Source organism: Dreissena polymorpha, chromosome 16 (assembly GCF_020536995.1).
Source record: "Dreissena polymorpha isolate Duluth1 chromosome 16, UMN_Dpol_1.0, whole genome shotgun sequence".
Taxonomy (NCBI): domain Eukaryota; kingdom Metazoa; phylum Mollusca; class Bivalvia; order Myida; family Dreissenidae; genus Dreissena; species Dreissena polymorpha.
In genome coordinates this window covers 49,442,059-49,460,722 of record NC_068370.1, presented here as the reverse complement: position 1 = coordinate 49,460,722, position 18,664 = coordinate 49,442,059, and the positions used below count along the sequence as shown (strand labels likewise).

The window sequence follows — 18,664 nt, the reverse complement described above, 5'->3', positions numbered from 1 at the left end:
AGACCTATAGAATACATGTATTTTATAGGTCTTTGATTGATTGTATCATTCTATCATCAGACAGCTATAATGAGTGAATGATATTTGAGCACCTAAATCAAAATGCAAACAAACACGATTAGGTAAAATTATAATAAACCTTCCTTTTTGATGATTGCTTATATAAAATGCACCTCTTCTTAAATAACCATAAAACATAAAATACATGATGATACAATTAATTCAATTCTTTGGAAAGGATGTAACAAAATCGTAGAACAAACAAGATGTGTTTGTGAAAACTATGCCCCCATATATTTGACCTTTGACCTTGAAGGATGACCTTGACCTTTCACCACTCAAAACTTAGAACTGAATATGAAACAAACTGGACAAAAAACTACAGTACAACACTGTTTTAACACTATATTTAACCATGACACACAATTTTCAACTGCAGATGAATGCAACATGTGGAATAAAAATACAAGAAACAATATTTATATATTATGGAATTGTCATTGTGGTTATTTAATTATATTGAAACACGCTCTACTTTTTAAATCATAAATGTAACCATGAAAATTGTGTATACAATCCAGTCTTGAAAATGAAGGCTCCTATCAAATTATTACATATTTTTGTCAACTGTTGATAGCGTGGACAAGATATGGAATAGTTGAAAAGCATAATGAAATGCTTATTTGTTTACAATAACTGCCATGAATAAGCTCTGACAACGAGTTTGAACCCTACATTTATTTCAGTCTGTTTATTTCAAGTAATTTAAAGTCAATTTAAAGCGAAAGAAGAGTGTTACATGATTTTATAAAAATGTGCTTTCAATCAGATTAATCAGATTGAGCTGCTTGTTAAGCTTTCCCATAAAAGTTCATTGCATAATTATGATGAGGTCTCTCTCCCCCTCCCTGCCCCTCTCTCCCAATCCTTCCCTCCCCCTCTCCCTCTCCCTCTCTCTCTCTCACGCATACTTATCATATATATATATATATATATACATGTATATATATTGTGTTGCTTTTATTACCTATATGGTAAAAGAATGTTTGAATCAATTTCAAATTAAATAACATGAGTACTGTTTAATATTTATAGACTATACTATAGTTTCATTAGTTTAACTAGCATTTCAAACAATAACAGTATCAAAAACATTCCAGGTACATAATTGTGTTACTTTATAAATGAATAGCAAGTGTGTGTGAAAACCAAACTAGAGCTTTGTCACAGAGGTGACGAATACCCCGACATGCCGCATTGACACAGAATATTTTGCATGTTGTCGTCACATAAAACAGCGGACACCGTGCTCAATGTTTAAAAGGCACTAAGTGACCCAGTGACATAGTTTTTGACCTGCCATGACCCATGTTCGAACTTGGCCTAGCCATCACCAAGATACAACTTCTGACCAAGTTTGGTGAAGCTAGGATGAAAACTACTTGAAATAGAGAGCGAACACCATGCTCAATGTTTAAAACGCACTAAGTAACCCTGTGACCTAGTTTTTGACCCGGCATGACCCATATTCGAACTTGACCTAGACATGATCTATATACAACATCTGACCAAGTTTGGTGAAGATCGGATGAAAACAACTTGAATTAGAGAGCGGACACTTAATACGGACCAAATGCCAGACAGACCGACCGACAGACAAGCTCACTCCTATACACCCCCCTAAACTTCGTTTGTAGGGGTAAAATAATCATGTCAAACCTGTGCATGGTTTAAAACAATTAACTCTTGTTTTTCCTTAATATCTAGCACATTATCATGTGGAATAATCTTTTCATTTTGGAAGGAATCGCTTCTACAATTGCCAACATTTGAATGACTACTTAACGATAAGGGATGTGTCCATACAATTGCTATACACAATTTCACCTGAGATGGAAAGTACATATTACTCATTGTAATGGTTGAACAAAAGTCAAAAAGTTTCTTCTGTTAAGTCACTTTTTATTATGCCAAATGTGAAAAATATTTTGGTTTTATAAGGCAAAATTAATTCAGAACCCCACGCTGTACTACTAACTTAATTTAAATGTCTACAAACAACAACAACAACTTAAATACAAACAGCTAGAACAATAAAACATTGACTACAATACATGTAGTAGAAAGATATTAAAATATATCGAATAGTCAGGCTTGAAAGGAGCACAGAATAAAACACAAACAACATCAAATAGTTAACAATTAGACAACTAGGTACTGTAAACTACATATACGAGCAAAACATACACATGAAACTTTAACTGTAACAAAACAAAACAATCATTGGATATCAAAACCATGATGACAGACATAAAACCAAACGGAATGTACCTAAGCATAAAACACAACGCTTAAAATTCATACATAAATCTAAAGCATTTACTGAAAGCAACAAGTTAAATGATAACACCTTCACATGCAACAGTAACATTTTACAGTGTATACATTATGAGAAATATATAGCTTATTTTGAAAAAATACATTCATTGTTTGGTCAATGCAAATTTGATTAAACTCATGCATCTTTAATAATAATGTAATAATATAATCAATGCAATCATAATATTATTGATTTCAACCAATTTTCAATTTTGATAAAAGTAGATCATAAACAATTATCAACACACTATACTAATATTTATAAATAATATTTTTATTGTCCTCACTGTATTCAAATTATCCGTTATAATTAGTACTACCAGTACGTATAAAAATACTGTCATATCAAAACAACGTTTATTAAATCATTCATATTGTATTAACACCCACTGTAGACATTTTTGGTAGTATGCACAAACATGGAATGAAGCTGAAACTGTGCATATCTAACAGGATATTGTCAAGAAATTTACCCAATATAATAATGAACACTGGGAACAAGAAATCCGGTAAAGCAGGTACTTACAACAGAAAAAACAAGAGCACCGCAAAACGGGTGCCACGCTCGGCTGCAGGTGCAGTTTTGAATAAATGAAAGCTTGTCAGAATTAATTTTTATTTATTATTTAAGAGGTCGCAGTGACCTTTACCTTTGACCTAGTGACACAAAAATGGTGTGGCATGTAGAGCTCATCAAGGTGCAGCTACATATGAAGTTAGTTTCAAAGTTGTAGGTTGAAGCACTTTGATTTTAGAGCCAATGTTCAAAAGCTTGACAAAATTTCAAGGTTTTAGCACGACGCGGACGGCGGACTACGCGACGACGGATACGACAACGGACACGACTACGGACACGAGGAGCTGGCTATAAAAATATCTCAGGTTTTCTCCGAAAACAGCCGAGCTAAAAATCAACAAGAAACATGTAGGGTATACATTTAATTTAAATGCACACGGTTAAAATCTCAAGCTTATTTTATTTTATTTAAAGGAAGCTTTTAAAGAAAATTCACCTGCAGACATAAATAAATATTTGTGTTTTCCACATCTTAAGAATTGAAAAGCATTTTTCTGAATTTCATTGGTGTATGAACTGTGAGATTTATTACTGCTAATTTGCACAAGTGGCGTTAATGCATAAAGAAGGCGTAATTTGCAAGAAAGTTAAAACTTCAAACTGAGTTCATAAACTGATGAAATGCAGAAAAATGCTATATAAGCTGTATTTTAACACTCAAAAAAGCCATAAATGATGTCGTCAGAATACCATTTCAGTTTCAGTTTCATATTTGTCTTACAACCTTAGCATTGATAGCTCACAAGTATTACAACAGATTGAGCGGTAAAAAGTAATATTGTTCTGTTTTGCCCATAAATGATGTAATTAGTCATTTGTTAAAACAAAATGGCATGCATATTTAATTATTTATGATTTAATCTCCATATGAACTATGTTAACTGAGACATTAAAAACTGGTAAAGAGGCTTGATTATCAAATCAGAATGCAGCATTTTTGTAAAAAATAAAGGAGTAGTAAATATATGGTAAATAAATGCTAATAAAAAAACAGGAAATGATAATGTCAAGATGCACATTTGAATCCTATAGTACAGTGAAATCACAACTGCGAATAATAATATTTTATGATATACAGACAACATAGTTCTAAGTATTATACCTATCTTGTACTCCAGACATTTTTCAATACTCAAATTAACATTTGTGTCATTATCCAATATTTCTTTTTGAGCCAACCGGACGTGAAACAAAACAACGCACAAACATGATTTTGAAGGATATACTTACCAGGTTTAAGAATAACAAGAGATGTGTTTGTCAGAAACACAATGCCCCCTTCTGCGCCGCTTTGAAGCCATCTACTTGACCTTTGACCTTGAAGGATGACCTTGACCTTTCACCACTCAAAATGTGCAGCTACATGAGATACACATGCATGCCAAATATCAAGTTGCTATCTGAAGCAACATAGAAGTTATGAGCATTTTTCAAAACGTAAACGCAAAACCTCAACACAAAGTGTGATGGAAAGACAGACAGACAGACGGACGGACGGTCCGATCACTATATGCCCTCTTTCGGGGGCATAAAAACAAACAGGTGCTTTTAATATTTGACAAATGCATAAAAAACTGTTTCTTAAAATATCACAAATTGTTCTGCTTCAATCACCTTTTTGTTTGTTTCGAAAGGATCTTGTAAGATATACAAGCAAAATACGCAGCCTTACTCTTCAATGATGCCTCTACTTCACTGATTTTTAACAAAACATTTCCCTTCACAATGTCTCAACAAATATCACAAATTATTCTGATTTCCACTCCTCGTTCTTATTGTTATCTAATTTACGCTGTTCTAGAGTCCTCAAGACACCTTTTAAGAGCTTGTAGAACCAGTAAACATTCAAAATGTCCAGAGCAAAGCATGAGGAAATCAGAACATAGCGTGCAGTCTCTGACTTCATGAATGGCTCAGTATTGTATATGGAATATATCATGTACCAACACTGGGGCATACATAGGATGCGGCACGCAAAGAACACTGCGGTCAGTACCACGCCATTGTAAAAATACAGCTGGCTAGACTTCCATCCGATCTCTGCCATCATCCATCTGAAAGATTAAAATGCCATCAACAGCATTAATAAAAGTATAATTCTTAACAACAGCTTTGCATATTTGAATATTATATTTTACACTTTGATATATGTGTAAGTCACACTAATGAAACAATGATTCCAAGATAAAACAAGATATGTGTTTGTCAGAAACACTATGTTCCATACTGCACCGCTTTGAAGATATATATTTGACCTTTGACCTTGAAGGATGACCTTGACCTTTCACCACTCAAAATGTGCAACTCCATGAGATACACATGCATGCCAAATATGAAGTTGTTATCTTCAATATTGCAAGTTATGGCAAAATGGTAATGTTGGAGCAAACCAAATAAACCAACAGACAGGGCAAAATCAATATGTCCCCCACTAAAGTGATGGGGGACATAAAAATTAATTGACACAGCTCAGGTTACCATGATATCATCCATGAATACTAAACTCAAAATAGCATAATGAAATACTGTTCTTAGTTTTTGTCACACTCTGCAAGTAGCACTAACAGTATTGCAAAACAAATTTGTTTATGTTGATGGTTCCTTTTGCAAACTTATTTGCACGGCCTTACCAGAATATAATTTCTTACAGCGCCAAAATACATGTGTCCTCATTTAGGACCTTAATTGTTTATAAGATTTTAATGGATTTGATCATTTATATATTCTAATGTGCACATTCAATGAACATGTTCATAAAAAAAATAATTCAATGCTTTTTAAACAATACAGTCTGAAATATCACCATTCCACGATTTTCCAGACAATCTTATTTTCTATGATTTTTTCTAACTCTGTCTCAATCCTGAGAAAAGCTGGTATCATGTAATTGTCAAAGCTGGTAAATGATTTGAGACGATAATAGAGTACTTCAGTAAATTCTTGGACAAGTCAACTGTTAGCTGGTCAGTTGTTCAAGTATCTAGCTAATAGATTATTCTCTTGATCAGTCAGTGAATTCATCAATCAATGAAATTAATTTATCCCATTTTCAACGCAACATTGACGGTATAACACCTTATGAAATATACTAGCCTGTATTCAACACTGTGGGATATACCTGTCACGTGCCCTGTCACGTGCACAGGGCAAGTGCACGGACTACTTTTTACTTTACCACTGAATGATTTTTCATAATTAATAAAGTCGATAAAACTTTAGCTTCAAAATTATACGACCTTCAACCTTTAATCTAGTCATGACATAATTTTTTGCGATCTGTATAATGAATCAGCTGATTGATGGCGTCATAAAATGACACTTATTGCGTCATTTTCCACACAAAAAATGACGATTTATTATAAACGCCACTTATTTCACATGTACATGTACTGTATATTGACATAGGGTATTTGAATTGTCAATAAATCACATTTTCCTTATTTCGTGTAATGTGCATTGTTTATAATCCATGCATATACTTTTGACATATAAGAATGTACAACAAGCCATACAAATATTGCACAATTCATAAATAATCTGCAATATTTGCTATCCGATTTCATTCACGTTAAGCATAGAGCTGTGTAAAGTATAAGATGGTAAAAATAGCACCACACTGGAATTCGGAACGTCCCATTTTGTACACGGGTATTATCTACTGATTTATCTGTTGTGTAATGAAATGTTTCCATTCTTTGTGTACTTATATATTAAATTATTTTCTTGTACACAATAAGGGCATTTATCATAGACAAATAACATTGTGAAAGTTTAAACAAAATTTTGTTTGTATGCAGAAATCTGCAAATGCATCCGAGTTTACCAACGGCTATTATTTGATAAACTACTCCGGTTCATTTTAACAGCAGTTATGTTCATAGAGTACATGACGTAGCGTGTGACGAATAAGAAAGTTTAACGAATTCATTTGAAAATAGTGATAGGATGGCATAAGGGTCTTTATTTAACTATGCTTAAATAATTATTAAAGACCCTAGATGCAAAATCGCCAATTATTGAGTTAAATGCATTATTAGATTGATTTTAAAGGATAATTAAAGGTAAGATACTAGTTTGAACTTGTTTTGGTTTTTGTTTGTACTTTTGTTGTTCACTGTTCTCGGGGAAATGATTTTAACATGGGGGCCATTGATGCATTGGATCACACACAGCATACCCATAACATTATATAAAAAAACACGTTCTGCGCGTCCTTAAATTCGTTGTCCAAAGTCGGAAAACGTATTGCCCTGCATATTAAGTCAATTTAAGTGTCAGTCCCTACAATTGTCTATTTACTCGTCGATAGTCTACATGTAGAATCTATGTTGACATCGACATCATTTTGTCAGGAGCAATTGCCGCCATATTGGATTTTGATCATTTTCTTTCGAAAATAAAATGAATTATAGTAAAGTAAAATCTTCTTTTCGCGGTCGTAATGTGTTACAATTTGCATGCTGCGTAAAATTGAATCGAGGCATATGGTGATATTTTTACTAGTTTTACAGTTTGTGTGTGAATTTTTTTAAGACTATTTTGCGTACCAGAACAAATACATTTATATCACTACCCCTGGTTACATTCGTTAGATTTTAAGCGATTTTTAAGAATGAATTAAACTAATTGTTAGGCTAAGGTTATTAGATCTAGTTATGTTAAATGTCACGTTGAAAAAAAATCAAATGGGATAAATAGAATACTAGGATTAGCGTTGAATACAGAGAAGTTTATGTTGCTCGGCTCGAACGCTGGGAGCGCGAGCCCCGAAAGCGCTCGCCAAGGCTCGCGCTCCCAGAGTTCTAAGCCTCGCAACATAAACTTCTCTGTATTCAACGCTAACCTAGTATTCTCTATATATAATTACTGGTAAACTGATTAATAAATATCAATCTATAAAGTAAATTTCACATTTAATTCCCTAGGAAAACCTTTCAGTTTCGACCCAGATTAGCCTGTGTTATCTGCACAGGCTAATCAGGGACAAACTATTCTGTTTAGGATTGATTTTCCTTAAAAAGAAACTTCCTTTACATAAAAAAATTCTATAAAAGGGGATAGAGTCATCCCTCGTTAGCTTTTGCACACAGTAAGGCTTATATAAAATTATTCTTTAAGCAAATGTACTAAGCTCTGATTTCCCAAGCACAGCTCAAATTACTTACCTGTTATTCACGAACACTGTGGAAAACTCAGCCATCAGTCGGAAATTAGCAAAGTAGACGTACACTCCAAATGTCTGTAACAATGAAGGGAATTAAGGAACATAACAGAAACATATTTAGTTTATTAAAAAAATATCCAATACACACAATACAAATATGACCATTATTATTTCTGTCCATTTTTTTAATCTACGACTTTTTATACTTCTCAAACTCAACACTCAATATGTGGAAATGTGCCAGAAAGAAAAACATATCTGATGCTCATTTTAAACAATTTAAAGAATACTTCCAATATGTAATGTAACATTTTACACATAGGTTACTAACATAGTTGTAACAATGTTGACAAAAAAATGATAATACCAGAGGGCCCGCCATGATGGACAGACATTGCTCACATGATTAAGTTCAACATAAACAGCAATATTATTGCCTTTGACAAACATGACTGCACATTTGTCACAAAAATATTCAGCAAAATGCAGAAAGGACACACTCATAAACTGAAGTTGATTCCATTGTTCTTGCCTTGACGACACACATCAGTTGGTCAAGGGGAATAATATTTCAAGAAATAGTAAAAACCTTGAAGACATTAACAAGTTACAGAATGGAAACAAAACTTCTAAACCTCTAAACTTAAATAGAGACCTCAATATTTGACCAAGGACCATGGGAGTTGTTAGAGACCATGAGGAATAATGTAAGTACATGTAGTTGTAAAATCCTTCCAGGCAAGAACAAGAGATTTGTTCGTCAGAAACACAATGCCCCCTACTTTGAAATAAATTAATTTAAAAAAAATTGACCTTTGACTTTGAAGGATGACCTTGACCTTGAACTTCCACCACTCAAAATGTGCAGCTTCATGAGATACACATGCATGCCAAATATTAAATTGCTATCTTCAATATTACAAAAGTTATGGCCAACGTTAAAGGTTTTTTTTCGGACGGACGGACAGACAGACTGACAGACGGACAGTTCAATAGCTATATGCCACCATACCTGGGGCAATAAAAGTTGTATTACAGAATAAACAAGAAAAATGTGTTTGTCAGACCTTGAGGGATGACCTTGACCTTTCACCACTCAAAATGTGCCTTGACCTTTCACCTCTCAAAATGTGCTGCTCCATGAGATGCACATGCATGCCAAATATCAAGTTGGTACTTCAATATTGCCAAAGTATTTATAAAATGAGCGATTTTGGCCACATATACTTGACCTCTGACCTTGAAGGATGACCTTGACCTTTCAACACTCAAAATGTGCGGTTGCATGAGATACACATGCATGCCAAATATCACGTTGGTTTCTTCAATATTGCCAAGTATTCATAAAATGAGCGATTTTGGCCACATATATTTGACCTCTGACCTTGAAGGATGACCTTGACCTTTCACCACTCAAAATGTGCGGCTCCATGAGATACGCATGCATGCCAAATATCAAGTTGCTATCTTCAATATTGCAAAAGTATTCATAAAATGAGCGATTTTGGCCACATATATTTGACCTCTGACCTTGAAGGATGACCTTGACCTTGACCTTTCACCACTCAAAATGTGCAGCTCCATGAGATACACATGCATGCCAAATATCAAGTTGCTATCTTGAATATTGAAAAAGTTATTGCAAATGTTAAAGTTGGAACAAACAGACCAACGTACAGACCAACAGACAGGGCAAAAACAATATGTCCCCCACTATAGTGGGTGGGGGACATGAAAATTCAAGAGCCTTGACCTTAAACTATTACCTTTATTTGTCAGCGAGGATTATTGGTTTTTCATATGACATATCTGGTAAAAATTAATAATAATCAAAAGTCTTGTCAAAATCCTCCCAGCGATTTTAAAGATACATGGCGGACACAAATTGTTGACAGACAGACCCACATACACTCAGTGTGATTGCAATATTCCGACCTTGAGGGGGGGGGGGGGAAATAAAAACACAAGCCAAGTAACCATAAGTTGGAGTTTAAAATGGCTGTCTATAAGTTAAAAAGAAAATTGGTTGTAACAGACACAGCTTACCATGACATAAAAGTAGGCAAACACAGATGCTGCATGATGGCAGAGAAAGAATTTGTCACAAACATGCTGTCTATATCGCAGCATGATTATTGTATCTGAAAAAGCAAGAAAAGGATATAATTATGCAAAAAAGCTAGAGTGCAAATATAATGGTGTTGTAACATTACAACTGCTAGAGGAAGCCATCTAAATTAATTTAAATGGTCCTTGTATAGGTGCACTAGTCTTTATGATAATTTTTTGTAATAAGTTCAAATAGGGTCAATGGTGGGTAACAGTTTCAAAAGGAAATATATGTGCAGTAAAATATGGTGCTAACTTTTTATTAAATTTGCCAAAAATAAAGTTTCCAATAATTGTAGAACTGGTTCTTACAAGGAGATGGAAATAATAATCCTAAGCTAGTGAGAAATTCAAGCAAAAGGGCCACCATGGCAATAGGAGGGCCACCATGGCAATAGGAGGGCCACCATGGCAATAGGAGGGCCACCATGGCAATAGGAGGGCCACCATGGCAATAGATCAACTATTTGTGTAATGAGGCATGGCAAAGTTTTAAGCCCAGGAATATGATTTGAACAATCTTTGTAGAAGACAACTAAAGAATGTTAAACACCCTGGTTTAAACCCATTACCCAATCTGTTTGAGAGAATAAGACATTTACTATATATGTCTATATAAGTCATGTGACTTCTCGGATGTTGCCAGTTTTTACACCAGGGCATGATTTGAATAAACACATTAGAGGCTCACTAAACAACATTAAACCCCTGACCCTTATTGTTTCAGAAGATGTTTAGAGTTATTTACCATATACGTCCCGTGGGTATGATATGAACAAACTAATTAATATACCTCTATATGGTCTTGCATGCCAAATATTTACCCCCTTACTTCTGCAGTTTTGAAGAAAATATTGTTAAAGCTATATATTGTATACATTATATAACTCATGTAAGTCCTGGGACCTGAACGATATTGAACCCAGGAGTTCTACCTTTGTTGAAGTTCAATATAAGACGTGAAAAACTAATTATTAAATTTGGTTGAGGATCAAAATACAATGTTGCACACTAAATGTTAAACAGATGTTCCTTGAGGTTTCAGGTGAAAAAATCAATTTTTAAAATCTAGTTTTAGCTCTGGTGACATGCATATTCAGCTGACATGGATTATTCAAACATCCATTTACCCTTTCCCACTCGGAAGCAAAGTGAAAATGGCTATGTGAAAACAGCATAAAACCAGAACAGCCTACGAGTAACTCGTAGTCTGTTCAGGTTTTATGCTGTTTGTTGTTCATCAGTATCTAAAGTTTGGAGATTAAGCCTAAAAAACTTAAATCTAGAAAGAAAGGTCTTAAATTAAATATACCGGTAACTGTCTACAGGACTACAAATGCGTAAAAATACGTTTCTAAGTGGTAAAGGGTTAAAAGTGTGTGGAAAATCTGCCCAATGATTAAGGAAAAAATATGGTATCTAAATTAAAATTTGACGCTTGACAAAAGACGGAGAGACAAAAGGCAATTACAAAAGCTGGACCTGTGCTAAACATGTAGTTGTGAATGTAGTTTTCTTTCAGGGGGATACTTACCCGCAGTCATGTAACCTATAACTATTGCACAAGAGTTCTTTACAGTTTTACTGTCACCCCTGAAAAATAAATAAAACATTCATCAACAAATTGTACAACATATATAGTTCCATCGTTGAAACTAATGTAGGGTAAAAACACTGTTTCTTATTCAATATAATGTAATGGTAGGAGAATGTATACAGTTGTATCCTGTATTTTGACAACAGTGTTGTTAATAATTAAAAAGTTAAAATGTAAAACACATAGCTTACTGGTAAATTGTATCAGACATGTACCAAAAAATAGCCAATTGAAAATATAATACTATTTACATGCGCTTGTGCTAGCATTTGAAGTAAAACATATTATTTCATATAATTAAATGCTTGTAAATGTTACAGTTTTATTTTGCAATTTAGTCAGAGGAATGTTACAAAAAGGTTTCCACAATAGCTCCATTAGCAAAATTCCAAATGACACAACAAAACAGAACTGTAACATTTACAATTTGCAATTTAGTCAGAGGAATGTTACAAAAAGGTTTCCACAATAGCTCCATTTGCAAATTGCAAATGACACAACAAAACAGAACTATAACATTTACAACCTTGTGTATGGGATATTTTGCAACATGTGCCAAAAGATGGTATACATAGGTTTTATAATAGAATATAATATGTTTTCAAGTACTCGACACATCAAGCACAATTTTGACAAAACATAGTGATATGAAATATTTAACTATTAATATGTTTTTATTGTTCAATGTTGGTAAACATTTTACAATTTTGGCGCCATTGCATAAAATATCATTTATGGCATCATCATGTACAATATTGGATTATTGGTTGACCATTAAAAACGAGAGGCAGAAAACTACAAGGGGCGAGGCATGGTCAGGGGTGATCACCTCAAAAAAGGGTTACGGTAAGGGTTAGGGTTAGGGGTCGGGTTAGGGTTGGGTTTAGGCTAACCCAAACCCTAACCCGACCCCTAACACTAACCCTAACCCTAACCCTCTAACCCCCCCCTTGCGCAATACCATACCATGCCTTGCCCGTTGTTGTTTTCCGCCTCCCATTAAAAACAATGTCTTTCTCAATTGATATGTAGTCGAGCCATTTTTTCCATAATTTGGTAAAAGCCCAAACCCAAAACGTCAAAAAGGAGTATAATCAGATAAGTATTTAAGCACAGAATGAAGTTTTAGAAAATAATTTATTGATCTTATTTCTTTTAAATGGCACAAGTCTTAAAAAGCACTTTCTGTAAACTATTTGGCATTATGAAAATACTCACCATATTGGATCTTCTTTAAGCTGTGGTTCAGTCATAAATGAATATACACAGAATGCGCTCACGACTATGGCATGAACACTTGACACAACACTGAAAAAACAAGAAATATCAACTAATATATTTAGATTACAGTCTAACCTGAGAATAGCCATCAGTTAAGGGAAATGGTCAAAGTGACGATGTGGACAGGTGACTGTTGTTCTCAGGTGACCAATTTTGAAATGGTTGGTCAGTTGGTAGTATTGCTAGGTAATTACCCCACACAGCGTCATATAAACAAAGGCTAATTTCTGATAATTTTGTATAATTACACAAATTATGGTTAAATTTCTATAGCCAAGTACATTTAATATTCCATAGTCAATAAACCATTCTCCAAAATCAGAACAAAGAATTTACCATTATGAGCCTTCATAGAAGAGTTTATGGTCTCAAAAACGATAGGGATAAAATATCTTTTAACTGTCAAACATAATATAAAGCACCCTTCCTGATAAATTGTTTTACAGTAAACCATAGAAATTCTTCTCAATTACGCTGTTTGAGTTTACTGAACAACAAATGTAGCCCAAAGCAAGAGATGTGTTTGTCATAACACAATGCCCCCTACTGCCCCACTTTGATTTATTAAATGTTTTTTATCATTTGGCAGGTACAGATAATTATCTCCCTTTGAAACTTATTACTTCCCTTGGATTTGTTTTTTGACCTTTGACGTTGAAGGATGACCTTGACCTTTCACCACTTAAAATGTGCAGCTCCATGAGATACACATGCATGCAAAATATCAAGTTGCTTTCTGAAGGGACATAGAAGTTATGAGCATTTTTCAAAACCTAAACGCAGAAACTTAAACGCAAAGTGTGACGGAAAGACAGATCACTATATGCCCTCCTTAGGGGGAATACAAATTTCTTATGCCAATTGTCTGATTAAAAACCATTGGCTAATTTCACAAACTTGAAAAAAAGTTCTAAATATGTACCTGGAATGCCAGTAGAGCTGCTTGCCATGGGGCAGACTGGATACAGTCGGGACCAATATGCTGGTCAGAAACGGGCTTATGTACGAGTGGAGGAGTAGCGAAAAGACAAAACTGGCGACGGCCACAGGATAGTGGCCTGTATCCCAGGTCCAATCGACAACTAGGCTCTCCATAGCTCACTTCTGTCTCTAAAAACACTACTATTAGTTCCGTCACCAGATTATCTTTTGTAAATCTACCTGAAATTTGAAAAAAATGAGAGTTATTACAACATGTCTACTTCAATCTCATAGTAAAGCTTTCTTCTGTGTCTCTAAACATTATCTTTGATCCAGTCTCCACATGATTTCATGTAAAATAGACCACAGACAGTAACTCTATTATAATTGTGAAGATCTTAACTCCAATCCGCTTTAATCTATTTAGAGTTCACTGGTGTGTCACCAAAATCTATGTAATTACCAAGTACAACAACATTTACATGCACATGGATGATTAGTATTGATCATTTTATTCACAGTAACTGAAATTTGAACCAGCTATGATTATTTTTGTACAATAACTTTAAGCCATAAAATGTTGAAAAATGTTGGGAAAAAAACAACACAACAAGATAACCTGCAGCTAATCCTCTCTGAAACTGCTTTGATACATTATTTAACTCAAGTATGTGCAAGGTCCTATATGTATAATAATAAATTCACTATCATATAAACTGGTGAAATACAATCATGCTGTATGGATCATAAAACCACTGAATGAAAGTATTATCTCAAGTATTGATAAAGAAATACTCAGTTGTACTTGTATTTTGTTGAACACATTGAGCTATATGCTGTTCCTTAAAATCCTATAAAGTTTGTAAATTTTCATTTGTAGGGATATGGAGAAATAGTGGCGGAATTGGATCATGCAAAAATATCCACATCATTTACATCAAGTTAAAGATATGCACTGTTTAGATGTTATTAAAAAGTAGTTCGTCATTAATTAAAAAAAAAAATTATTCTCATATTCTGTTGTTTACCAGTACAAAGGTGATACAAAGTATCTCTATACAGTAATCTTGCCTGTCTTTGCTAGTATCACATTTAATATACTCAAACTTCAATCAACATGCAAATGCCTTTTTTTTCTTCAGACAAATATATCAGCGAAAAAAAACATTGCCAGTCAACACAGCACTGAGCTTCCTTGACATGTACCCATCCTTCAATCAATATGGCATCTTAAACACATTCTTGAAATGCCTTTGTTTTATTAAACTACTAGATTTCTATTTAAGTGAGGTATGGTGGCACAGTCTTAAAATTGCTTTAACAATTTATCCAGTTATTGTAGGCAATTTGTAAATGAATCAAGTTTCAAAGGTTACTATGGAAATTGATATAAACAAAAATTGGAAAGCTTGTAACCAATTCATCCAACAGAAATCATTTAATCGCAAAACAACCGAACATTTCCTATCTGTAACACAAGTAAAATATTGTGAGTACATTATGTCAAGGCTAAGAGTTGAATACTTTATTCAAAGTTATACAATGTTCACAACAAACCCAAAAGCTAATACAGGGGGTTTTCTGCCTATTTTTGGAAAAGGAGTCTGACTAAATTGGGAATTTTTTATCGACAAAATTGTCCATTTTGGGAATTTTTGCTTCGATGAAACAGACCATTTTGGGAAAACATTGGGAATTTATCATGCTTAAATAAGTCAGAGGTTTAACAAATAAATTTGTTTTTATTTGTTATTTTGACCTTAAATGCAGGTAAGCATCAGATGAGTAAGTTTGGTTTTATGTGAATGTGCTGTGAAATGGGGAGCACAGCAGGTTCATGGTGCTGAATCCTCGCTCAACCACATTAGTGCTTGTTGGTATGATACACATCAGCTGGACGAGTTGGAACATTAATAATCTAATAATCATAAGTCATTAGACACTTCTTTCTAAAAAAAAAAAAAAAAAAAAAAATTTGATTTTTTAATATTTTTTTGGAAATTGGGAATTTTTGTTATAATTTCAGTTTGGGATCAGGTCTGTTTGCATTGGGAATGCCTCCTTATTCCGGAGGAAAAGACAGTGCTGAAAAAACCCTGGCTAATATCATGTTACATTCTTAGTTAAACTTTAATGAATGGTATTCTAAGAAGTACTAGAAATAATGATCTAATTTGTATTGGGACGGTTCACTTATTTGCAGACAGCTAACTTTTTGCAATGAAATTATGAGAGAACAACTTCAACAAGTTAACAATACTGATATCACAATTTAAATGCTAGAACCTGGGCAAAATCCTAATTTTAAAGACACAGTGCATAAACTGAAATAATTAAAAGTTGGAACAAAGCTAAATAAACACCTAATAAAAGTAATACACTTTAAATTTACATATTTTCATGATAACTGAGCATTAATGTTTCCCTTACATATCCAGTGATTCTTAAAAACAAATTTAACATCAAACTTCCTGAACAAAAAAAACTGTATACCCTCTCAAATTTTTATGATGAGTTTTATGTTTCTTGTTCTTTAAAATTACAAGACAAATGCAGATTATCCTAAAATTAAATTAAAGCTTAACAATCCTGTCTTCCTTGAATAATAGCGTCACATTTGTTTTGTTTAAATGTCTATTTTGATGACACATAGCCAACTAACAAAGCTGTTTATGTATTGAAGTGGTATGTTTTTTTCAGCATATTTCCTTATATTCACTACAATTTTTAGCTGCTTTACATGTATCTCAGGAAGTCTTCAAAATTTAAGGAAATGTTGGTTGCAAAGAGATTCGTGGTAGGTACAGATAGGCATTTAAAACAAACTTAACAAATTCTATTACTTGATCTTTAACGTTGAGTCAGAGTCAATCAGCTAAGTGTTGACTCTAATCAGTGCATATTATGATAAGAGGAATGTACACACATTACTATAGCAAAATCTGATGATAGTGCAATGTCCTTCTATTGCTTTCCACTCATCTATATCTATAATAAACACACAAAGTTTAACATCTGTTACAGAATTCTGTGTGACAACTAATTATATCATATCACATATACATGTATACACATATCATGACAAGAGTTCTGTCAGCATTCTTCATGAAGAATTCCACAATGTCATGAGAAAGTGATTCAAAAGGATGCCGGCTGTAATGTTCAGTTTCAGAAACTTGGATTCAATCTCAATTAAACTCAGTAACCTTCTCTTAATTCAAACTTGAAAGCACTGATAATGCTGTCAGCTTCCTTATTATTTAACCTTTAAAGGGATTTTTCACGGTTTGGTTAATTGACAAAATTGAAAAAAGTTGTTTCAGATTCGCAAATTTTCAGTTTAGTTATGCTATTTGTGAGGAAACAGTATTACTGAACATTTGCCATGGTCTAATACAACCATTATTATGCATCTTTTGACGATTTAAAAACCTAAAAATTATTAAGCGTCGCAGCGCGAAACAATTGAATAATTTGGAGAGTTTTGTTGTTGTCGTTTAAATTTGTTAAACTACTAAGATTGCTTATATAACATATAAAATACGCATCTTATGTATGCTTGGCAGGATAGCTCAGTTGACTTATGCGATTTTACTTCAGGATTCCGGGGGTCACTGGTTCGAGCCCTGCTACGGGCTACTTTTATTTTATTTTTGACTTTTTACTGGAGCTTTTAAAATTTAATGTTTACATTTATCAATATAAAGTATTTAATGACAAACTTCAAAACATGCCAAAATCTGTGAAAAGGCCCCTTCAAGCCTATCAAATATGAGAAATTGTAGTACAAGTAGCCCTATTTTTGTCTCAAACTGGCTAAAAATATCAAATAAAAAGTGCAAATGTGACAAATACATTAAGAAAAATAAACACATTTTTGGCTTAAGAGAAACAAAATAAAGGTGGAGTCTATGTTTTGTGCAACAAACAAATCTCCAAAGCCTCTTATTAAGAGGTTTCATCTGAAATAAAGACAACAAATACACAGTTTTCCGGAAGCACCAGCAGCCGGCAATTTCACCCATTACATTCTATTTAGACGCTGTCTACTTTCAATATATCAATTTAAATGGTGCAAATACACCAGTTTTATTGCTTGGTCGCCCGCTTCCTTGAAAATATAACTGGCTTCTGAAATTTTTCTGGAGAACACTGAATACAATGCCCCCTACTACTTGATTTTCGCTTTGAAGAGACTTCCTAGACTGAACACGCTAATCTGAGACAACACTTTACGACATGCATTACACCCCATTTTCCCAGAGCACAGCTCATTAACCTCCATATTCATAATCAGAAAATTGCCTCATATTAGAAGCAATGACTATGCAAAATCTAGTTTCCATTACTTATAGATGACCCTTGTGTGTGCTGTAAATACAGCTAACTTATGACCTACATGTATAACTATAACATCTATAAATTACCATGAGCCAAAGTAGGCTTCTAATAACACACTTATGTTCAACTTCCAATAGTCATGTTTGCAAACATTAGATAATTGTGACTAAGATTTAATTGTCTAAAAACACATTATTATGGAAACATCTGTGTCTTTCATGTACACTGCAACGGCATATTGCTTCAGCATTTTGAAACAGTGAAGCATGTGTAGGAAGTAGTGCTTAACTCTTTC

General features: G+C 33.7%; 1 protein-coding gene across 4 annotated transcripts in view; it reads right to left on the bottom strand.

Annotated features, from left to right (window-relative positions):
• Positions 1-1,028: 1,028 nt before the first annotated feature.
• The window catches only part of LOC127861622 (TLC domain-containing protein 4-B-like), a 28,128-nt gene continuing 10,492 nt past the window's right edge, over positions 1,029-18,664 (bottom strand). For 2 of the 4 annotated variants that reach the window (XM_052400282.1, XM_052400283.1), the window contains exons 2-7: positions 14,030-14,268; positions 13,045-13,134; positions 11,764-11,822; positions 10,167-10,261; positions 8,122-8,195; positions 1,029-5,010 (exon numbers count right to left, since the gene is read on the bottom strand). In XM_052400282.1, the coding sequence (XP_052256242.1) occupies positions 4,704-5,010; positions 8,122-8,195; positions 10,167-10,261; positions 11,764-11,822; positions 13,045-13,134; positions 14,030-14,202 (798 nt within the window). In that variant the 5' untranslated portion in view covers positions 14,203-14,268 and the 3' untranslated portion in view covers positions 1,029-4,703. Of the gene's footprint in view, positions 5,011-8,121; positions 8,196-10,166; positions 10,262-11,763; positions 11,823-13,044; positions 13,135-14,029; positions 14,269-14,491; positions 14,622-14,647; positions 14,801-18,664 lie in introns of those variants that run through there. The other 2 variants (XM_052400280.1, XM_052400284.1) reach the window with 2 other exon arrangements.